Source organism: Myotis yumanensis, unplaced genomic scaffold (genome assembly GCF_028538775.1).
Source record: "Myotis yumanensis isolate MYYU_CA2020_CCGP unplaced genomic scaffold, mMyoYum1.0.hap1 SCAF_12, whole genome shotgun sequence".
Classification (NCBI taxonomy): Eukaryota; Metazoa; Chordata; class Mammalia; order Chiroptera; family Vespertilionidae; genus Myotis; species Myotis yumanensis.
Window position 1 is genome coordinate 29,673,828 of NW_027223763.1, and position 21,975 is coordinate 29,695,802.

At 49.9% G+C, this 21,975-nt stretch overlaps 2 protein-coding genes across 4 annotated transcripts; both read left to right on the forward strand.

The window, feature by feature from the left end:
* The first annotated feature begins 207 nt into the window (after positions 1 to 207).
* SPMIP6 (sperm microtubule inner protein 6) lies at positions 208 to 12,706 on the forward strand. 2 transcript variants are annotated; one of them, XM_070431324.1, is made up of 7 exons: positions 208 to 607; positions 5,230 to 5,374; positions 8,762 to 8,877; positions 9,861 to 9,936; positions 10,205 to 10,439; positions 12,054 to 12,140; positions 12,562 to 12,706. In XM_070431324.1, exons 1-7 carry the CDS (start codon positions 473 to 475, stop codon positions 12,662 to 12,664), a joined length of 897 nt encoding a protein of 298 aa, XP_070287425.1. In that variant the 5' UTR covers positions 208 to 472; the 3' UTR covers positions 12,665 to 12,706. The 2 variants fall into 2 exon arrangements, with proteins under 2 accessions (XP_070287425.1, XP_070287426.1); XM_070431325.1 differs by having other exon boundaries at positions 8,765 to 8,877.
* A 1,396-nt stretch (positions 12,707 to 14,102) lies between these two features.
* Positions 14,103 to 21,751, forward strand: MYORG (myogenesis regulating glycosidase). 2 transcript variants are annotated; one of them, XM_070431323.1, is made up of 2 exons: positions 14,103 to 14,121; positions 17,914 to 21,751. In XM_070431323.1, exon 2 carries the CDS (start codon positions 18,038 to 18,040, stop codon positions 20,180 to 20,182), a length of 2,145 nt encoding a protein of 714 aa, XP_070287424.1. In that variant the 5' UTR covers positions 14,103 to 14,121; positions 17,914 to 18,037; the 3' UTR covers positions 20,183 to 21,751. The 2 variants fall into 2 exon arrangements, with proteins under 2 accessions (XP_070287424.1, XP_070287423.1); XM_070431322.1 differs by lacking the exon at positions 14,103 to 14,121 and adding an exon at positions 14,300 to 14,372.
* Positions 21,752 to 21,975: the final 224 nt, after the last annotated feature.

The following is a 21,975-nucleotide window of genomic DNA, read 5'->3' on the forward strand; positions in this document are numbered from 1 at the left end:
CTACCTCCACTCATGGGTTCCCAGGCCAAGCCTGCCACTGACCTGCTGCATCACCCTGGTGAGTCACTTGACCCCTTGGAACCTCCACTTATCTTCATCAAAGTGAGAAGGTTGGCCTCGAAGATCTCCAGGGACCCTCTGAACTCTTGGAAATTGGGTTCTTTTGAGAGACTTGAGGGAGGAAAAGGCTGGAGCAGGAAGAGAATTGGACCTCCTCACTTCCTCAGGGTTGGGACTAAGCCAAGTGATATCATAATGGGCAGTGCCCATCCTGGAAGGGGTAGCAGGGTGGGGTAGGAGCAGGAAAGCTGTGAGAGAGGGAAGTTGAGAGATCCTCCATAGAAGGGAATCATAGCAGCTAAGGGCACCTGCCAGGCTAGAGGTGTGGGCGATCTGGAAGGGGGGGAATCACTGATGGTTTGCAGGAGCCCTTGGTAGGTAGAGCCCACCTGGGCATTCCCTGGACCCCACTATGTTCCTCTTCTCCCGAAAGACCAGGACCCCCATCAGCACCTACACTGACTCCTACAGGGCTCCTAACTCCATCAAGAAGGTCTATAACGACCCACCTCTGTGGGCCTGGGAACCCAACAAGTTTGTGAGCCGGGTAAGTAGAGGTTGGGGTGGGGGACAGGGGCAGGCTAATGCATATGGCCATGCATGTCTGGATGGACTGGCAATGTGTGGTTATAATTACTTTTGTAATTATTTGTAGCTTTGCATGTGTGTTTTTTATTCTTTTGCCTAGATGTGGAATTTATAATGATATATAAAATAATGCAAGATCCTGCTTTCATAGTGCTCTGCTACACCAAGTTAGGAGATGTAAAGAGTTAGATAAGTCAAGGAATAAACAAGACTTTTATAAATTATCCAAAATGCTATAAAGGAAGTAAACAGGGTAGTGGAAATGGAAAGTAACCAGAGAGAGTTACTCAAACAGAGGTCATAGAAGACCTAGATGAGAGCCAGGTGAAGAGCTGAAAGAATAGGGTTCCAGGCAGAATGATCAGAACGTGCAAAGGTCCTGAGACTGCCTGAGGGATATGCCAGAAAATGTCCAATAGTCATGTTTTTGTGCATGCATATCAGGCTCCTTGTATCTGTCTATGCCACTTGCACAAAATGGAGAGATCTGTGAGTCTAATGGTGACTGTCTAAGGCAGCGGTTCTCAACCTGTGGGTCGCAACCCCTTTGGCGGTCGAACGACCCTTTCACAGTTGTCGCCTAAGGCCATCCTGCATATCAGATACTTACGTTACGATTCATAACAGTAGCAACATTACAGTTATGAAGTAGCAACGAAAATAATTTTATGGTTGGGTCACAACATGAGGAATTGTACTTAAAGGGCCAGAAGGGTGAGAACCACTGCTCTAAGGGAAATTAGCTGTATGCACCATCCAACAAACTTTGTTGGGGATCTACATGTGCCAGGCTGTCTTTCAGGATCTCTCAGTAAACAAGTGAATAAAGTAGGGTTGTGCTGTGTGGAACATGCCCCAGCAAAGGCATGGGCAATGGTCCAAGAGCTGGAAAGAGGAGAGCATTCCTGGGACTTTAGGGCAGGTCTACTAAGAGATTCAGGGGGAGGAGGCTTCCACAGGGCAGCCTGGGGGCAGGAGCCCACCAGGGACTGAGAACTACTAGTGCAAGGGAGAGGAGCCTGCAGACCATGAAGAGCCTCAGGCTGTGATAAGAAATAAGGACATAATGCTCCAGGATTTTTAATCTGTGAGTGTCATGATTAGATTGTGAGTGATGCCACTCTGGCTACAGTGGCAGGAGATTGAAGGGGTTAGGGCTGTGGGCAGGAAGCAGAGTGAGATGGCAGCGGATGAGGGAGGAGGATGTATGTGGGAGATAAGGATAGACTGTGGCAGAGAAAAGGGGAATTTGTTGCTTAATGCAGAAAATGGGGATAACTCAAAGAGGCGCAAAGAAAAAAAGGCCTATAATCTCACAACCCCAAACAACCACTGTTAATTTATTATTATATGCCCATTTAGAAAGCAAATATATTTTATGAAAATTGTATCATGTTGTATACTAATATTTTGAATCTTGCTTTTTTTGTATAGCCATATGGCAGGTCATTTTCCTTGTGAAACATATTTTATAATTTTAATGACTCTATACTATTTTATTTTATGAATGTACCAAGATACTAGTATATTTAAGAAATCATATGTTATTGGAAGTTCAGATTATTTATAAAAATTTTGCTAATATTATTCTTGTATATATCTATCTTTTTATGCATCAACTGTTCCCTAAAGATAAATTCCTAGGCATGAAATTGTTAGGAGAAAGGACATGCACATTTTAAAAATGTTTGATATACACTTCAAATTTCTGTAATAAGGTTTGTAATAATTTACATGCTGACCAGCAAAATATGAGCACACCTGCCTGCTTTTGCACACTCAATAGAAAAAAATTTTAAAAAAATAGATCAACATGTCTTGGTCACCATCAGTATATAAAGAAGAGGGGAGAGATTAGGATGATTCCTGGATTGGGAGCTCTGGCAACTGGAGGAATGGACAGTGCTACAAATTGAGATTTGAAATCATAGAGAGAGATTTGGAATGGATTTGGGGGCAAAAATATTCAAAGACTTTCAGGAAAACATGTCTGATGGATAGTTGGATATACTTAGCTCTGAAGCAAAGGAAAGAGGTTTGGGCTACAGATATATATTTTTAAATCATCAATATATCAGTAGTAGCTGAAGTCATAGGAGTGAATAGGATTGTGAAGGAAGAATAAGAAAATGACCAATCCCAGAACTGTGGAGAATATCAATATTTAAAGGGTAGCTAGAGGAAGAAGAGCCATAAAAGGAGACAGAGTGATAGGAAGAAAGTCAGAGAAGCCAACCAAGATAGCATTGTTAGACAAAGGTCGGTATCAAATGTCGACACAGAAAGGAATCTCTTGGATGTACTAACCCTTAGTAACCTGGCCAGACGGCTTCAGAGTAGCAGTGGGATTAAGAATGAAAGCCCGCCAGCGAGGCTCAGTGGTTGAGCACCTCAGTTCCACTCCGGTCAGGGCACATGCTTGGGTTGTGGGCACGATCTGATCAATGATTATCTCTCATTACTGATGTTTCTCTCTCCCTTCCTCTCTGAAATCAACAAAAACATATTTTTTAAAAGGAATGAAGGAAAGGCTTTTGCTTCTGGCAGTACAGTGTGGTCTAGAAAACTCTGAAAACCCTCCTGCTTCAAAACAGCGAGGTCCTGCATAAAAATTTTTATTTTGTTTTGTACTCTCATGGAGGTGAGTGGTAAGTATACTTAGAAGACAGGATTGTCCGGAAGACAAATGTCAGCACTACAAGCAGGAGTTTAAGTCTTCAGCTAGCTAAAAGACGGAGGAACTAAACCTGCAAATTCCAAAATGAACCAGAAAGTTCAGTGATCTCTAGCTCCCTGCTCCCAACACACACACACACACACACGATTAATGTATGTATCTCTTCTATGGTGAAAAATATTCTCAATGTATGTTTCCAGGTATCCTTTAGAATAAGGCCAATCAAATCTGAGCTCACAAGAAGAGCTGTAAGGAAACAAACCACCATGTGACAGTCAGCAGAAACAACCAACTTAAACCTCCAAAGACTTCAGATATTGAAATGAATAGTTAATGACTACAAAATAATTATGAATTTTTAAAATAAAATGTGAAATTATTAAAATGAGCAAACAATAGGAGATTGTATTTTTTAAATATCAGACAAATGTAAGAAAAGAACTGAATAGGAATTTTAGAAATGAAAACCATATGTGTTAAAACCAAATATTCATATTGGTATACTGGATGGGTTAAAGAACAGATTAGACACAGCTTAAAAGCCTCAGTGGAATGAAAGATAGAATGAAAGAAATTTTCCAGAATGCAGCACAGAGAGACAAAGAGATAGGATATATGAAAGAAACATTAAGCAGTATGAAAGATAGGAGAAAATTCACACGCATCTACTTGGTGTCCTATATAAAAAAAAGCAGAAAGAATAAGCATTATCTGAAGAGGGAAAAGCTCTGAACTTTCCAGAACTAATGAAAGAAATGAATCCACAGCCACAGAATAAATAGAAGGAATTCCACATTTAGATGCCTCGCAGTGAAACTGCACAACACCCAGGCTTGGGTGACATTGCAAATCTGTGGGAGAAGATAGATACTTAATGGGACAATTGGTTATCCATGTAGATAAAAATAAAATTGATCCCTAAATCACACCAAACCCCAAAAGCAATACCTCACAGATTAAAGGCTTAAGGAAAATAAACTGTGGCTTATATTAGAGGAAAACATAAGACATTGTCTCCATTTTCTTAGAGTGTGGATGGATTTCTTAAACAAATCACAAAAGCACTACATAAGAGGTTAATAAATTCAACCATGTTAATGTTAAGAACTTTTGTTCATCAAAAGATACCACAGAGAAAATGAAGATACAACAAGCCAAAAACTGAGAGAAGATATTTGCAACATGTGACTGACAGGGAATTAGCATATAGAATAGATAAAGAATCATAGTTTTCTGAGGTAAAATTAAACACAGGCAGTGTACAGTCTGAAGAAAGAGAACAGGAGCTTCCAACTCTGTCCTTAAGAACCACCCAGTCAAAAAAAAAAGACAGAAATGAAAACATCAGAAAACCACCCTGACTGAAGTCCAGTGCCTGGCTCTAAGCCCTAGTCTTAGATGAAAAGAACGAAGCAAAGGGCAATTCAAATGAGAGAACTATTCAGAGGGGACCAAGGCTGGCGTGGGAATCCTCAGGCACAGGTAGTGGTTTTGAAATCTGGGACTTTTTCTGATTTATTTTTCTTACTTTTGGGGGGAGAGAATATTCATGTGTTGTCCTGTTTGGGGTTTTTTTCTAGTTAACTTTGGTGGAACTTAATTATTTTATACATACATTCACCAAATACCTTGGCATTTCAAACAAAGACTTTCCCATAACTTTTTAGTTTGCCTTTGGTTATTTCTAATATGTTTTGTCCCTGATATTCATCATGCATGGCCAGAACTGTTTGGTTTATTAAAATGTAGCAACTTTTAAAAATAAATAAAATTTTTAAAAGGGAGGTGGTTGGGAGACCCACCTGGGCTGACCTTCTCAACAGAGGCTGGATCTAAGTCCAATAGGACTCCAAGGCTGGAGTTTCTGTGCACTTAGCCATTTCCTCCCCTCTCCCCTTGCACAGGGCCCGCCTAAGACTTTTCAGCGCCCTGTGGATCAGGAAGCCCTAGAGAAGATGGTTAAATGTGCTGTGCGGGACTACACCTATAAGAGTTCCATACCAGGCCACCCCTACTTGCCTGAGAAATACTGGCTCTCTCAAAAGGAAGGTAGGGACTCACCCCTTGCCCAACTCTGACCCAACCCCAACAATGACACTCCATCTGAACCCAACTTGGATCCTGACCTCTACCCCGATGATATTTCAGTCTTATCTCCCCATGACAGGGGCTTCTTCTCTAACTACCCCCACTCCAGCTTGACTCCCAAACCACTTGACCTGACATTAACCCTGGAGGAGATTCAGCCCTGTCTCTGGGAGCTCCTGGTCTATGCCAAAGAACTGGAACAGGCCTAGGTCTTATCCCCACAGAGATAGAGGAAGTATTAACCTCCTCCAAACAAATCCAAGTGCCATCTCCTCCCAACTTCTTAGTGACCCTTTTTCATCAAGTTCCCCATCTCTCCTGCATCCCTCGGCCTTACCACACCTCTTTCCCTTCCACCTAGAAGCCTTTTCCAATCTCTTCCTGCCTAAAAAAGTCTCTTCCTTCTCCCCTTCATCACCAAGATTTTCAGAGACAGTCTATACTCACTGTTTCTATCTACTTCCTCGCTCCTTCTTACACCTTATGAGAAATTATCTTTCTCATTTGATTAGATGTTAATGATCTGTTACTCTGTACATCCCAAAAGAGCAGAGAGTCATGTCTTAATCACAGCTGTGCCTCCTCCACATAAAAAATAGCACCAAGCTTCATAAGTACTTGTTGAAAAGATTGATGACAAAATCTTCATCCAGTTGAAACTGGGGTTCTGCATCTTCTACACTCAAACATTAAAACTGCTCTTGTGTGGTTCTAACTACCACATCCATGATACTCTTCAACCTTTACCTTACGAGACCCACCCTATGCATTTCACTCTCTGACCACTCTCTACTTCTTGAAGCGCCTTCCTGACCAAGCTTCTCTGATGCCTCAACTTCCTAAGTGTCTTGTCAACTATTCTGGAAAAATTGGGTTCCTCCGAGTGCTAATCTGAGCCCTCTCTCTCCGTACTCCTCTTCTGATACCATTTCATCTAACCAACATCTTTACTGACAACTCCAAGTCTTTATTTCTAGCCTCGACCTCTCATCAGAATTCCTCTCTCCATCTGACCATAGTCATCTTTACATGAATGTCCCCAACTCAGTATGTCCAACCCACCAACCCAGAACTCCAAATCCCAATACCATGCCGCATACGCACACTTGCCCTTTCTCTAGGGCTCCTAGACCTTTCCTGATGTCTCTCATATGTGTTCTTTCAGACTGTTAGGAGAGTGGATCACAGAGGGCCTTGGACAAACTTGGGTGATTAGGTGAATAGGGCTTTGAAAGGTTTTAAGTAGGGAAGTGTCTTGGTCAGATTTACATCTGTAAAAAAAAGTGCCAGAGCTTTTGAGTAGAGATTGGATTGTGGGATTTCAAAAATGAGGTAAGGAGACCAGTAGGCTAACAAAATAATAGTTTTCTAAGTTCCAAGTATTTAGATATACTAATTAATTTTGATCTCATAACAACCCTATAAGGTAGACAGTACTATTACCCCATTTTAAAATTGAGTAAACAGATACAGTGAAATTCTGTACATCAGGTTATTTATTCACTTGATTCTTAGATTCATTTATTGATAGATGCATGTTTGTTGTTCATAATTTGTATCTTTACCTTTTTCTTCTTCTTCCTCTTCTTAAAGGATACCTTTCAGCATTTCATATAATACTGGTTTGGCGGTGATGAACTCCTTTAGCTTTTCCTTATATGTGAAGCTCTTTATCTGACCTTCAATTCTGAATGATAGCTTTGCTGGATAAAGTAATCTTGGTTGTAGGTTCTTGGTATTCAGCACTTTGAATATTTCTTGCCATTCCCTTCTGGCCTGCAAAGTTTCTGTTGAGAAATCAGCTGACAGTCGTATGGGTATTCCCTTGTAGGTAATTGAGTCTCTTTCTCTTGCTGCTTTTAAGATTCTCTCTTTGTCTTTTGCTCTTGGCATTTTAATGATGATGTGTCTTGGTGTGGTCCTCTTTGGATTCCTTTTGTTTGGGGTTCTCTGCGCTTCTTGGACCTGTAAGTCCATTTCTTTCTCCAGATGGGGGAAGTTTTCTGCCATTATTTCTTGAAATAGGTTTTCAATATCTTGCTGTCTCTCATCTTCTGGCACTCCAATAATTCTGATATTAGTCCGCTTAAAGCTGTCCCAGAGGCTCCTTACACTATCTTCACACTTTCGGATTCTTTTTTCATTTTGCTTTTCCAATTGGGTGTTTTTTGTCGAATCTTTGGTTTGATTCTTGTGCTCCTCTGGTCTGCTATTGGGTATAATATTCTTTATTTCAGTCCGTGTATGCTTACTTTCTAATTTCTTTATCGTAGCATCGAGGGTCTCATTAGTTTTCGTGAGGCTCTGCACAAATTTATGGCAAGCCCTCAAAATTGCGATTCTTAGCTCCATATCCTCCATTTCTGTCATGGTTTTTTGTCTCCGCATCTTTTATGCTTTCTTGGTGCACCCCCTTGTGGTCTCTGTGCGCAGTCTTGTTCTAGCCAAGCCTTAATTGTTGTAGTTAACACTAGAGGGATTTGACCACCAGGCCGACTGGCTGTAGGAATCAGATACAGTGAAATTAACTCAATCAAATTAACACACAGCTAATATCTGGCAGAGCTGAAAGCTGAAGACAAGCAGTCTGTCTGCAGAGTCCATTCTATTGATCACAACATTATATAGTCTCTGGGTTAAGGCACTGCAGAGATACAGAGAGAGACCATGGGAGACTGGAAGAGGGGATACATTCAAGTGGTTTTAAGGAGGCAGAATAAGCAAACTTGGGAAATAAATGTGGAAGATGAGAGAGAGGGAACAATTGGGAAGAGGCCCAGTTTCCAGATTGGCTCATTCAGAGAGGGTTGTGCCACGATAAAAAGTGATCAGCTCAAAGGATCCAGACCCAGGTAGAAGCAAGCCTGAGGTAGAAAATGGGCTGCAGCCCTAGCTGCTTTGGCTCAGTGGATAGAAGGTTGGCCCATGGACTAAAGTGTCTCAGGTTTGATTCCAGTCAAGGGTCAAGGGCACGTACATTGGTTGCAGGCTCAATCCCCAACCCAGGTTGGGGCACATGTGGGAGGCAAACAATTGATGTGTTTCTCTCACCACATTCACTGTTTCTGTCTCTGTGTCTCTCCCCCTCCCTTCCATTCTCTCTTTAAAAAAAAAAAATCAATGGAAAAATATCCCTTAGGTGATTAACAAAAAAATAAAATAAAGAAAATGGGATGTATCTCAGTGTCTAAGACAATTATGAGGCCAGGCTGGGCTTTGACTGGCCTGAGGGAAATCAGGGAGAATCCAGTTTTGTGCTGGGGATCAAAGGAGAAACATTTAGGAAGTCTGGGATCCTGGGGTAGAATAAGGAGTAACACTGTCTTACCCTCCACCCTTAAAATCCAGCAGACAAATGCAACCCCAACTATTTGTGTAGCGACTGGGGTAACGCATGGAGAATGGGACCTTACTGCTGCACTGGCTGGAACAAGTGTACCACGTGCCTTCCCCGGCTGCCGAAGGTATCTACTGGGCTCAGCACAGATGGCGTCTGGGCACACATGCACACGCACCTCCACCTCCCAAACCACAGTGACATATTTCACCATTAATTACTCATCCCTTTCCCATCAGCAATGCCCCAGGCCTCTTTCCCATCCGTGAAATTGTGACACTAGGGTTTGTATTTTCCAGGAGACAAGGGAACCCAGGAGTGGAGCTGTGCTAGGTCACTGGGTCCCAGTCTCAGGACTGGCTTCACTGGGTCCCAATTTCTGGCTGGGTTCTATGGGGGATAGGCTAGTGCGCACTCCTTGACAATCTATACTCCTAAGCTTGCCACTTGGCTCCTTCCACACGTCTGGCCAAGGAGCAGTGTTAGGCTGTCTACCTGCTCTACTCTCCCCTCTGTGATGTCAGCAATGACAAAAGGAGGGAAAATCAGGCCACTCAGAGGCAATGCAGATAAAACATAGGGGAGTGATCCAAGGGGAGAAGGAGTCCAGGCCAGCCCCGGGTCTGAGGGAGTGTGGGAGACTCTGAGGCCTCAGCAGGGGCTCTCACTGTAGGATGATGGCTGACCTTAGATTGACTGAAGTCCTGAATCAGAACTTCCTCAAGAAGCAGGACTTTTCACAAATTCCCAGGGGATTCTCATGGGCAGGCAATATTGAAAACACCCTGTTAGAGAGACGCGGAGACATAGCTAGACAGAGTCTGCTAGACAAAAAGGGGTAAAACCAAAGGCAAACGCTGAGGTTGAGTTGTCAGACGCTCAGATGCCTACCCAGTCCAACTAGTTCCATTCCTTCCCCCCTCCCCTCCCCAGGTAGGCGGAGTAAATGCGTTGCCTGGCGACAACTCCAAACGGGGCGGGGCAGAGAGGGGAGTGTCTGGAGGACGGGATTAGGCGCGGCCTGGGACTGGTCTGGGGTGCTGGGAGGGAGAACCCCAAAAGGGTGTCCTTCCAGGTCAGAGCTTGAGGTAGCGTGTGTGCCATTTCCAGGAAGCCGGGATGGAGACAGCAGTTCGAGGAATGCCCGTAGAGTACCCTCCTAAGCCGGAGCGACTCAATGCCTATGGTAACGGGTGGGGGGGGGGGGGGGGGGGGACGGGGGGTTAGAAGGGGGGACGGGTATCAGGAGGCCATAAAGAGTGGGATGGGGACCTGTGGGACGAGGTGGGGGCCGAGGGCCCTGGACCCTGGAGAGGGTGTAACCCTGTCTCTGTCTGTCCCTATTTCTCTCTCTCCCTCTCTCTCTCTCTCTCTCTCTCTCTCTCTGACCCTGTCTCTTCCCATTCTTGTGACTCTCTGTCTGGGTCTCCCGGGCTGGGGACCTGCGGACCCAGAGCGCGAGGTGGTGGTGAACATGCTGAACTCGCTGTCACGGTACCAGACGCTGCCGCAGATCACGCCCCGATGCGGGTGCGTGGACCCGCTGCCGGGCCGCCTGCCCTTCCAGGGCTATGAAAGCCCTTGCTCGGGCCGCCACTACTGCCTGCGCGGGATCGACTACTGCGTCGCCGGGGCGCCCTGCACAGAACGCCGCCTGCAGCCTTTGTGCCCCTCGCAGCCCACAGTAAGGTTCGCAGGGCCCCGCCCAGTTCAGCCGGGCCCCGCCCCCAAACCCGCCGGTCCCAAGTCCAGCCCCCCCTCCGGTGGCGGCGAGCGCTCCATCCCCAGCCGCTTCCAGCCTCTGCCTCTACGCCAGGCCCCACCCCCTCCAGCCCAGCTAGACCCCGCCCCGTCCCGCCCTCGGGCCCCTGGGCTTGAACAGACCGCTGGAACGGCAGAGCCTGCACAGAGATTCCCCCGAGTTTCCGATCCTGTCCCTCCGGAACTGTGACCAAGGTCAGCCTAGCTCCTGTATCTGTTCTGGAGGGCTCTGTGAACCACCCCCCGCACACCAGTCTCATCCCCTTCCCATGCCCGCCAGCCCCACTCCCTACCTGGACACCCGATCCTGGGGACGTGTTCTCAGAAGTGTCCTCTATTCCTGGGCCTCGGGCCATCGTCAGTAACGGGCAGGGTTATGGCTGAGTGCCAAATGAGCGAGGAAAATGGTGACCGGGCGACCAGCAGGGCCCTGGCCTCCTCGGAGCCCTGCACCGCCTCCGGAGGTAGACAACCTTGCATGTCACTGCAGAGTAAACTGAGGCCAGACTGTAGTGCCGTCCTCTCTCCGCACCAGGCGGCACAGGCTGGACCTGGGAAAACGCCAATGGCCCCATCCATCTAAAGCAGTGGTCGGCAAACTCATTAGTCAACAGAGCCAAATATCAACAGTACAACGATTGAAATTTCTTTTGAGAGCCAAATTTTTTAAACTTAAACTATATAGGTAGGTACATTGTTATTAACTTAATTAGGGTACTCCTAAGCTGGCCTTTGCTAAAAACATCCTCAACGTTCGCTGAGGTCGACCCCTTCCAACTCTCCCATCCACACTTGTCTTATATACTTGTTTCGTCTATCTCCTTTCGTTCATCCTCTCTATATATCCAAACCATCTCAACATACCTTTCTCAATCCTTGACACTACATCTTCTTTCACTCCACAACGTTCCCTAAAATTAACTTAATAAACTTTACTTAAGGTTTTAAGTCAACTTCGCACTGTACGTGCGCGCCCGCACGTGGTATTTTGTGGAAGAGCCACTTAAGGGGCCAAAGAGCCGCATGTGGCTCGGGACCCGCGGTTTGCCAACCACTGGGCTAAAGAGCTGTGCAGGGGGTGCTCTGAACCCCAACCCCCTGGTGGTCCCCGCCGCCCCTCCCTTGACAGAGAGACTGAGTCCTTGAGTGAGAGTGGGTCCTATCCCTTACAAGGGAATCGGGGGGAGAGGAAGTTCCTGAGGCTCAGAGACACGGCTCCCTGGATGGATAGTGTGCAACAATTGCCGTCCGGGGGCGAGGATCCGGGGACTCCCAGGCCCGACCCTCGCTAGAGTCCGGGTGCTTCCCTCCACGGCGCAACCCAGGCTGCAGAAACAAGGCCTTACAGGGAGGGGACTTCCAGGTGTCTTCCCAGAGGCGATGCTCCCACGGTGTCTGGAAGGGCCGGGAGACCTGAGGAGAGGATCTCCGAGCCGAGCCGTAGGACTGACACCTGAGGCGTGGACCAGAGTCCCGGTCTGGGCTTGGGGGTTAGGGGGAAATCAAAAGGCCCAACTCTCCCGCCGCCGCTTCCTCCTCCAGGAGTGTATCGCCCAGCGAGCACCGGCCCGGGATGCACTGTGCTGTTATAACGCCCCTGCGGCCGTACTACCCTTATGCGAACCTTAGGTAAGTCTGGCGCGGTGGAGTCCCTGGGGGCGGGGGGGCGGGGGCAGAATTGGGGGTGTATACTGTCCGCTGCGATGCACTAACTGAAAGATGCCACCAGGAGGCGCTAGTGCCACGGTGAAGTCAAAACTAACAAGGCGATGGAGGACTCCATGAAGGTGTGGAGGCCAGCATTGAGAGGTTACAGGTTGACAGTGGGGCATAGAGTCAACATTTCAGTTAGGTTCAGGGATTGAAGTAGAGGGTAAAATGTCAATGTTAGGGACTGGGTATTGGAAATAAAAAATTTGGCCATAGAACCTGAAGTCAGTGTTGGAGCCTAAGGTCAGGATTAGGGGCAAAATGTTGGGATAAGGTTAGCATTGAGAATTGGAATCAAACAGATAGGGGTCCAAAAGGGCTGGCCCATCTCTTCCCACAGGTGGGACACAAGTCACTTTAAGAAGACCAGTGGCTCCCAGAGAAACAGCTATGTTGTCCACCCTGAGTTTTTGTCTGAGAATTACCTTGGCTACTCCTACTGATAGAGCGGGACCAGGCCAAGGGGGCTGAGCAATAAATAAACTTTTCACCCCATAGGCTGCCTTTGACATTTCCACATATTCCCCTGCCTCCTGTGTCCTCATCCAGCAAGATCTGGCAATGAGGAACCAGTTACTCAGGCCTCTGCCAAGTCCCCTACACTAAGATGCAGTTTCTCAAAGTCAACCTGCCCTGAGCCCTCCCCACTCCCATCACCTCAGCACTTCCCTTAGGTGGCCCTAAGTGCCCTCCTGACACATAAAAGTAGCCCTAGATCAGTGGTTCTCAACCTTCCTAATGCCACGAGCCGCGACCCTTTAATACAGTTCCTCATGTTGTGGTGACCCCCAACCATAAAATTATTTTCGTTGCTACTTCATAACTGTAATTTTGCTACTGTTATGAATCATAATGTAAATATCTGATATGCAGGATGTATTTTCAGGGGTCGCGACCCACAGGTTGAGAACCGCTGCCCTAGATACACCTGGTGTCCTCCTCCCCTCCATCCCAGAGCCCAAACAAATGGGTCCACCTAGTCATGCAGAAAGGGCCCTCCAGCTAACATTCCCCTAATATCTCCTAAACTTAGATGCTTCTCACCCCAGAATCCTCCCCATCACAACCCCCCAAAAGCCTATGTTCATATACCTTGCTGTCCTCCCCAACCCAAGAGAAGGGGTCCAAAACAACAAAACAATTTTGGCCGGTTTTATGACCAAGAAATTTCAAATTACAAAACAAAGCCCTGCTTCTATGTCCCTCGGGGAGCAAGGAGTGGGGTGTTTTGGAATCTCTGGGATCTTCAGTATTGTTGCACCCCATTCCTCCCTGGGGCAGGGGTATAGCGGGACACGCTCACTTCCTCGAAGTACAGTCATTTCCAACGCCCGTCACTGGGGAATGGGGGATGCGGGGACGCTGCAAAATACCCCGGGGGAAGCCAGTGTTCTAGGTCCCTGACCTCCATGCTGTTGGTCTGGACTGGTGAGAACCGACAGCTTGGGCCTCCCTGCTGGTGAAACCAAGGTCCCTCCGTGGAGTCCTTGATTGGATCCTCTTGGGCCGCTGAGATTCTCCAGGAATCCTGCTACCCTTTTCCCATATAAGAAACTTTTTTTTCCATATGGGAGAGCTAGTAAGAGCATTATACCGAGACGACCTCCACCTGCCCAAATCTGGAGGGGAAGGAATGCCAAGCGCTAGCCCTGTCCCTTTACCCTGCGGCTCGCTCCTTTTCATACACATCCCAAATTTAGCTTGAAGGTGCAAGAAACCTAACATTCTACAGCTGCTCCTTGCTCCAAACCTACATTTCCCTGAAGACCTGAAGCAGACCCCTCCCCCGCCCCCGCCCCCCGCAAGCGGGCGGGCCTGCAGGCGAGGGCGGAGCCGGGAGGCACTGGGCTGGCTGCTGGCCCGAGATGCCGGGAGCTGAGCCCAGAGGAGTAGGAGGAAGGTAGGGGCTAAGGAGCGGGGCCTCAAGTCCGCGTGACAATGTGGGAGGAGGGGTCCGGCGTCTGGGGCGGGGCTGGACTCCAAGGCCCTGGGCGAGACCAAAAGACCTGGGCGTGGCCAGCCAGCCAGAGGGCGGGGCCTCAGCTGTCCCCTAAGTAGGCGGCGCTCCGCTTTGCGCGGTGGCAGCTCAACTCTGGCTAGCGTGGAGATCTGCAGGAGCCTACCTTCACCCCCACTTTTGGGGTCACTGCCGTGAGTGAGCCCAGGGGGAGGGCCTTGGGCGGGGCGGGTTCGGAAGGAGCACACTTAACTTTTGCTCCCATTGCTGAGTGGGTGAGGAGAGTCTGGACACCTGAGTCACCTTGGTTTCCAGTGCGAGACAGGCCCCTTGACCTCAGTCTGTCCCTTTGGACTTTGCAGCTGTTGGGCGGGTCACTGGGGGTGGGGGTGGAGCATTCCAGGCTGTAGGCCCGGTCACTCGATCTCCCGGATCCCGCCGCTGAGCAGGGAAATGGGCCGGATCGAGTTGCCTTTGACATTTCCACATATTCCCCTGGGAACAGTGTTCGAGAAACGAATCCGCTTGGAATGGCCTCCCCTCAATTGGGCCTGTCGGGTCCTCCTCCTCATACCCGACTAGGGGCTGGCAGCCAAGATTGAGGTTGACCTTAGCCAAGTGGGGAGAAGTCTTGGCTAGGGACAAACCCACCTGCCGACATTAGCCTGTGGTTGGTCTGATGGTGGAGGCAGCAGATTACAGGAGTCTGTAACGCCACCGTTAACACTGGAATCACTGTTCTTCCCCCATAGCCCCGGTACCAGATGCTATTAAAATTGCCCCTTTCCCACAAGAATCCTTCCTGGAGCAAGCAGCAGCAGCAGCCCTTGGGAAAACAGGCCTCACCGTGCCCACACCCACTTGATAGAAGCCTGTCCCAGCCTCTTGACCACAAGGCTCCTTTCCTCTGCTGCATTCAGCCTGTCAGACCATTAAATCCTGTCTCCTAAAACTGGGGCTGTGGAGGATTAAGTTGACTTTTTGGACTGAGGCAACCTACTTGGGTGACTTCAAACAAGTTCCTTTTTTTCTGACTTGGCCACTGTTTCCTCATATGTACAATGGGCACTGTAGCTATGCCTCTTTTTTGGCATTACTGTTAGGGTGGGTGCTCTGCTGGCATTTGGGAGACCAGCACAGGGCCTGCGTGGAGTGGGTGCTCAGGCCTGTAGGCTCCTATCCTTCATCAAAGAACCTCCAAATCCTAGAAAGTTAAGCTTCTCAGAAATTAAGTGTTGGAAAAGGCTTCTAAGGTCACTTTGGTGGCCTCTCCATGCCTCCAGGGGTCATGAAATGGTCTGACTTAATATGAAAGTTTTGAGAATGAGGGGGCCCTATCCAGCTATGGACCTTTCCCATTTATTTCCGTAGTGCCCAGAATGGGGCCTTGAATATAAATATATAGCAGCTCTGACCTGGGCCACCTAAGACCTCCTTTGGGTTTTGTTTAGCTTGAGGTCATCAGCAAAAGGTTACTGCCTGCATTTCTCAGGGAGAACTTTTCTAATTTGTACCTACAGGAAGGGGAATCCATACTGGGGAGGGGAGTTTGAAAGCTAAGTGTTATGTGGGCTGAGAGGAAGGGATTAAGAGGCTGTTCCAGACCAGCCAGAACCAACTAGCTTAGGGTATTGGGGGGCGGGGGGTGCGCAGAGAGCACAGAGAATGAGGCCCTGAGATAGCACATTGGGAGGGGCTATATATTGAAATCTGGGATCAAAGTTCTGATCTGCACCTGGCATTCTTGATAGTCTCTCCTGGGGAGTGGTAGGGGTGGTAAAGATCCTGAACAGTTCTGACATCTCCTGGGGGACTTAGAAACAGACACTGGCACCTGGGAGGAGACTAATTACTATTTGCCAGTCTCCCTCTCTCCTTTCCCCTAGCTGGTGCAGCGGGCTGGCTGGCAGTGTGTGTGTCTGTGTATGTACCTGGCTAGGGCTATTTCTTTGTTGGACTCTGTCCTGGGGGCTAAATCAGAAAGAGTCAGTGGCCGTGAGCGGCAGATTGCAAAACACCTCCCCCAAGTCTATGTCTCCCAGTCATATCTGGGTTTTTAGCATGTGTGTAGTTGGGGGGGAGGTGCGCCTCTGATCCCTGGAGAGCTGGTAGGTTGGGGAGAAATGTTGGCCCAAGGTGGATCGGTGAAATCTAAAGCAGGTGGCCTGAAGGATTTAGGTGGGGGGAAAAATGAGCTTGGTAGTCATAAGATAGGCCTGGCTGGACATAGAATCAAAAAGGCAGATGAGACCATATCATGTCTTGAACCTCAGTTGCAGAATGTATGCTTCTGAACTTCATCCCAGGGGTCATGAGAAGCTCTGTAAACTAGGAGGAGATGTGATCTGATAAGTTGGGTTTTTTTTAATCCTCACCCAGTGACATGCTTCTGTTGATTTGGGAGAAAGAGATGAGAGGAGAGGGGAAGAGAGAAAGAAAGAAACATCAATGTGAGAATGAAACATCAATCAGTTGCCTCCTGCATGCGCCCCAAATCCGCCCTGACTGGGAATCCAACCCACGACCTTCTCGTGCACTGGACGACACTCCAACCAACTGAACCACACCTTTGGAAGGATCGCTATGGTTGCTATAAGCAGAAGGCATTGGGGGAAAGAAAAAAGGGCATGGAGGTCTATAGGGGAAGTATTGCAATAATACCGGGAGGAAGAGACAGTGTCCAAAACTAAAGCAGGGGCATCAGGATGGTGGGTGCGTGGCAGAGACAAAGCTAGGCAGCAGCTGGCCAAAGATGTGGTGCTGGGAGCAGACCAGGAAGGTGGGCAGGGAAATGGGTTGGTGAACAATGGCTGAAAGCAGGGTAGAATTTGAGGACATAGATGGGGAGGTCTGAGAAGCCAGCTACCATGGCTCATGAGCCAGGCTCCTGACCCCAGCCCTAATGTCTGAACCCAACCCTGCCTCCCTCCAAACCAAGCCCTAGGACAGAACTAATCTCCAGATTCAATCTGGCTTCTGATTAAATTCCATGCCTGAGCTGTTTGTTTCTTCTTGCTCTCTCCTCTCCCCTTTGGGGACAAGGAAACTCATCCTACTGCCCCATGATGCCTCCCCTCTCCCACCACGGCCACATCTCTGGGGAACCATGTCCTCTCCAGATCCCTCCCCTTCTCTTCAGCTTGAACTGCTCCCATGTGTGATCCCATGAAGTCTGATATTCTGTGATCTGGACTTCTCCCTGACCCTGTCTGGGTTTGTTTTTTCCCCACAAAAATAGGATGCATGCCATCTGCCCCTGCCCATTCAGAGTCCTGACTAATGTCGACAAACATTAGGGCCCTTGAGAAAGGGTAAGATACAGATTGTCCTCCTAAGTCTCACCTTTGCCATTTCCTAAACCAGCTGTTCTCAACCTGTGAGTCGAGACCCCTTTGGGGGTCAAATGACCCTTTCACAGAGGTCGCCTAAGACCATCGGAAAACACATATATAATTACATATTGTTTTTGTGATTAATCACTATGCTTTAATTATGTTCAATTTGTAACAATGAAAATACATCCTGCATATCAGATATTTACATTACAATTCATAACAGCAGCAAGAGTACAGTTATGAAGTAGCAACAAAAATAATTTTATGGTTGGTGGTCACCACAACATGAGGAACTGTATTAAAGGGTCGCGGCATTAGGAAGGTTGAGAACCACTGTCTTAAACCCTTATGTCCCCGAATACACCTTTCCAAAGTATACACCTCTTCTTTCTTGCTGCAGCAAATGGAAATACTATGGAATGAGAAGGTCCGTTCCGCCTCTCTCTCCCCCTTCCAGACTCTGGCAGGCCAGGTTCAGATGGGCTCTGTCAGGTGCCCACTGCCCGCTCCTTAACTGAGGGCTGATGCCTCAAAATCTGGAGAAGAGCCAGGCCTACCCCCGCCGACGCCCTGGGCGCGACACAGGCCTGAAGAGTCCCGAGGCTGCCTCAGCCACAGCCATGTACACCTTCCTGCCTGACAACTTCTCGTCTGTAAAGCCCAAAGCATCATCAAAAGAGGCGAAACCACTGCTGGGCTCGGTAGTGGTGGGGCTGCTGCTGGTGTTGGCCGCGGTGGTAGCCTGGTGCTTCTACAGCGCCTCTCTGCGCAAGGCTGAGCGTCTGCGCGCGGAGCAGCTGGACCTTAACCTTGGAGGTTTCTCCATCCGCAACCAGAAGGGCGAGCAGGTCTTCCGCCTGGCCTTCCGCTCCGGTGCCCTGGACCTCGACTCCTGCAGCCGAGATGGCGCCCTGCTGGGCTGCTCCCGCACGGCGGATGGGCGCCCGCTACACTTCTTCATCCAGACCGTGCGGCCCAAGGACACCGTCATGTGCTACCGCGTGCGCTGGGAGGAGGCGGAGCCGGGGCTCGCCGTGGAGCACGCCATGTTCCTGGGGGACGAGGCGGCGCACTGGTACGGCGGCGCGGAGATGAGGACCCAGCATTGGCCCATCCGGCTGGAAGGCCAGCAGGAGCCGCAGCCCTTCGTCACCAGCGACGTCTACTCCTCCGACGCCGCCTTCGGAGGCATCCTCGAGCGCTACTGGCTCTCCTCGCGCGCGGCTGCCATCAAGGTCAACGCCTCAGTGCCCTTCCACCTGGGCTGGAACGGGACGGAGCGCTCGCTGCGGCTGCAGGCGCGCTACAGCAACACGCCCTTCAAGCCACCGGGCGGCCTCCCCGCCGCGCTCGAGCTCAGCTACCGAGTGTGTGTCGGCTCAGACATCACCTCCATCCACAAGTACATGGTCCGGCGCTATTTCAATAAGCCGTCGAAGGTGCCCGCACCCGAGACCTTCCGGGACCCCATCTGGTCCACGTGGGTGCTGTACGGGCGGGAGGTGGACCAGGACAAGGTGCAGCGTTTCGCCCAGCAGATCCGGCAGCACCACTTCAACAGCAGCCACCTGGAAATCGACGACATGTACACACCCGCTTACGGGGACTTCGACTTCGACGAGGTCAAGTTCCCCAACGCCAGCGACATGTTCCGCCGCCTGCGCGACGCTGGATTTCAGGTCACGCTCTGGGTGCACCCGTTCGTCAACTACAATTCCTCGTCCTTCGGCGAGGGCGTGGAGCGAGAGCTGTTCGTGCGCGAGCCCACCGGCCGGCTGCCGGCGCTCGTGCGCTGGTGGAACGGCATCGGCGCCGTGCTGGACTTCACGCGCCCCGAGGCCCGCGACTGGTTCCAGGGGCACCTGCGGCGGTTGCGCTCGCACTACGAGGTCGCCTCCTTCAAGTTTGACGCGGGCGAGGTCAGCTATTTGCCGCGGGACTTCAGCACCTACAGGCCGCTGCCGGACCCCAACGTCTGGAGCCGGCGCTACACGGAGATGGCGCTGCCCTTCTTCTCCCTGGCCGAGGTCCGCGTGGGCTACCAGTCGCAGAACATCTCCTGCTTCTTCCGCCTGGTGGACCGCGACTCCGTGTGGGGCTACGACCTGGGGCTGCGCTCGCTCATCCCGGCCGTGCTCACCGTCAGCATGCTGGGCTACCCGTTCATCCTGCCGGACATGGTGGGTGGCAACGTGGTGCCGGAGCGCACCGCGGGCGGCGGCAAGGTGCCGGACCGCGAGCTCTACGTGCGCTGGCTGGAGGTGGCCGCGTTCATGCCCGCTATGCAGTTTTCGGTCCCACCCTGGCAGTACGACTCGGAAGTGGTGGCCATCGCGCGCAAGTTCACCGCCCTGAGGGCCTCGCTCGTGGCACCGCTCCTGCTGGAGCTGGCCGGCGAGGTCACGGACACCGGCGACCCTATTGTGCGCCCCCTCTGGTGGATCGCGCCGGACGACGAGACGGCTCACCGCATCGACTCGCAGTTCCTCATCGGGGACACCCTGCTGGTGGCACCGGTGTTGGAGCCCGGCAAGCAAGAACGTGACGTCTACCTGCCCGCGGGCAAGTGGCGCAGCTATAAGGGTGAGCTTTTTGACAAGACCCCAGTGCTGCTCACCGATTACCCCGTCGACCTGGATGAGATAGCCTACTTCATCTGGGCGTCCTGACCCAGCCCGGAGCCCGGGGACCGCACAGCTCTAACCCGCCTTCCCGCAGGCCTTTTACCCTCCATCACAACCACCCCGTGGATCCCCAGGAAGTCCCTACCTCTGTACCACCCTCTACCTGGGTGCTAACATAAATGTGCTCCACCCACTCCTGCAGGGCCAGAGGAGGGCGCGGAAGCAGCCTCCCACTCCTACGCACAACCTAACAACCCCCTTTCCTCCACTCACCCTTGTCTACAGAAACCTTTCTCTGGGGTGGGGGGGGGGGGGGGGTGTGAGCTCCGAGGGAAAAGGTCAGTTCCTGTTACACATGGTTGGATTTTAAAAGCACAAAAGAAAAACTTCACTCTCCATTCTGGCCTGAGTAGCCATCTTATCCTTCCGAAGTGGGGACTTGATCCTCTTTCAGGTCCCAAAATAGCCCCCTGCCACTAAGAAAGGGCATATTCTTGGGGCTGGAAGCCAGGCCCTGAGTTCTCAGCCCTGGCCTGAACTGTGACTGACCTGATCCCACCCCAGCTGCCGGGAAGAGATGGGGGTACTTGGCCACATAGAGGACTTGATTCAGCGCAGTGCTGTCATCATTGTCCCTCATTTGTGAAGAGACTCCTAACACTGCACTAACCATCTGTGTCCACACATGCACTCAGCCTTGTGTACACATATGTGCTCAGCACAAAGACTTGCAAGACCACTCAGGCCAAACTTGGTGCCTTACCCCAAGACCCTGTGTGTGTGTGGGGGGGAGAGAGAGAGAGAGAGAGAGAGAGAGAGAGAGAGGAAGAGAGAGAGGCATCATGTGTCGTCCCTGGATATGCAGAATGAACACCCCTGAAACTAGGTAACCCTGGAGGTAGGGGGCAGGGAGCAAATTTGAGGCTTTGATTGTTGACTTGGCCTCTTCCCAGGCAATGTCCCTTGAACTCTGGTAGGAAATAAACAGCCCCTTCATGATTGCTCAGCTGCCTCACTCCCTGCACAGGTGGCAGGGGTGTGGCCTAAAAGGAAACGATAGTCTTATTCTGGTGGCGGTGTGCTTCATTCAGCACACACACCACATGTGCACATCTCTGCCTGCAAATACACATACAGGGTAAGGTCTTTCATTTCAGCCATTTTTCCGTTCTAAGAAGATCAATCTCAGCCAGAGCATTTTTTTTTTTTTTTTTCTGACTTCACAGCTAAGTCTGGAGAAGTGGCTTGCCAGAGCCCGGAGGTGGTAAACAGGGCAGGGCTCAGCCTCCTTCTACAGCTTGGACAGCAGAACCAGTCCCTCAGCCCCTAGAGATTGCATCTCTTTGCCCAGCCCTCCACCCCTCTATTTTCTCAGTGTGAGGAATGTCTAATACAATTTTAAGGGAACTCACAGGTGCCTATCTCCCGTGCTGACTCTACCACTCTTCAACAAGCTGTGTGAGCAAGCTGCTTAACCTCTCTGAGCCTCAGTTTCCTCATATGTAAAATGGTGATAATAATGCCTAACTCCCAGGTTGTTGTGGGAATTATAAGCACAGATGTATGTAAAGTGCCTGGCACAAGTAGGTGCTCAATAAAAGGTAACTATTACAATACTGTTTCTTGTTTCCTTGTTTATTATAAATGACAAGGATTTTTCCAGGTCCCAGCTCCCAGCCCAACTGGCTTCCTCTGGGCCTGCAGGTGACATCCTCTTCCCAAACCTCTGCACATAGCACCCACTGAGGTGTGAGTTTGTATTCCAAAGGACACTGTCCAGGAGAAAGGCAAGAGAAGAGATATCTGAAGATAGGATGTTGGGAGACAGGATTCCAGAG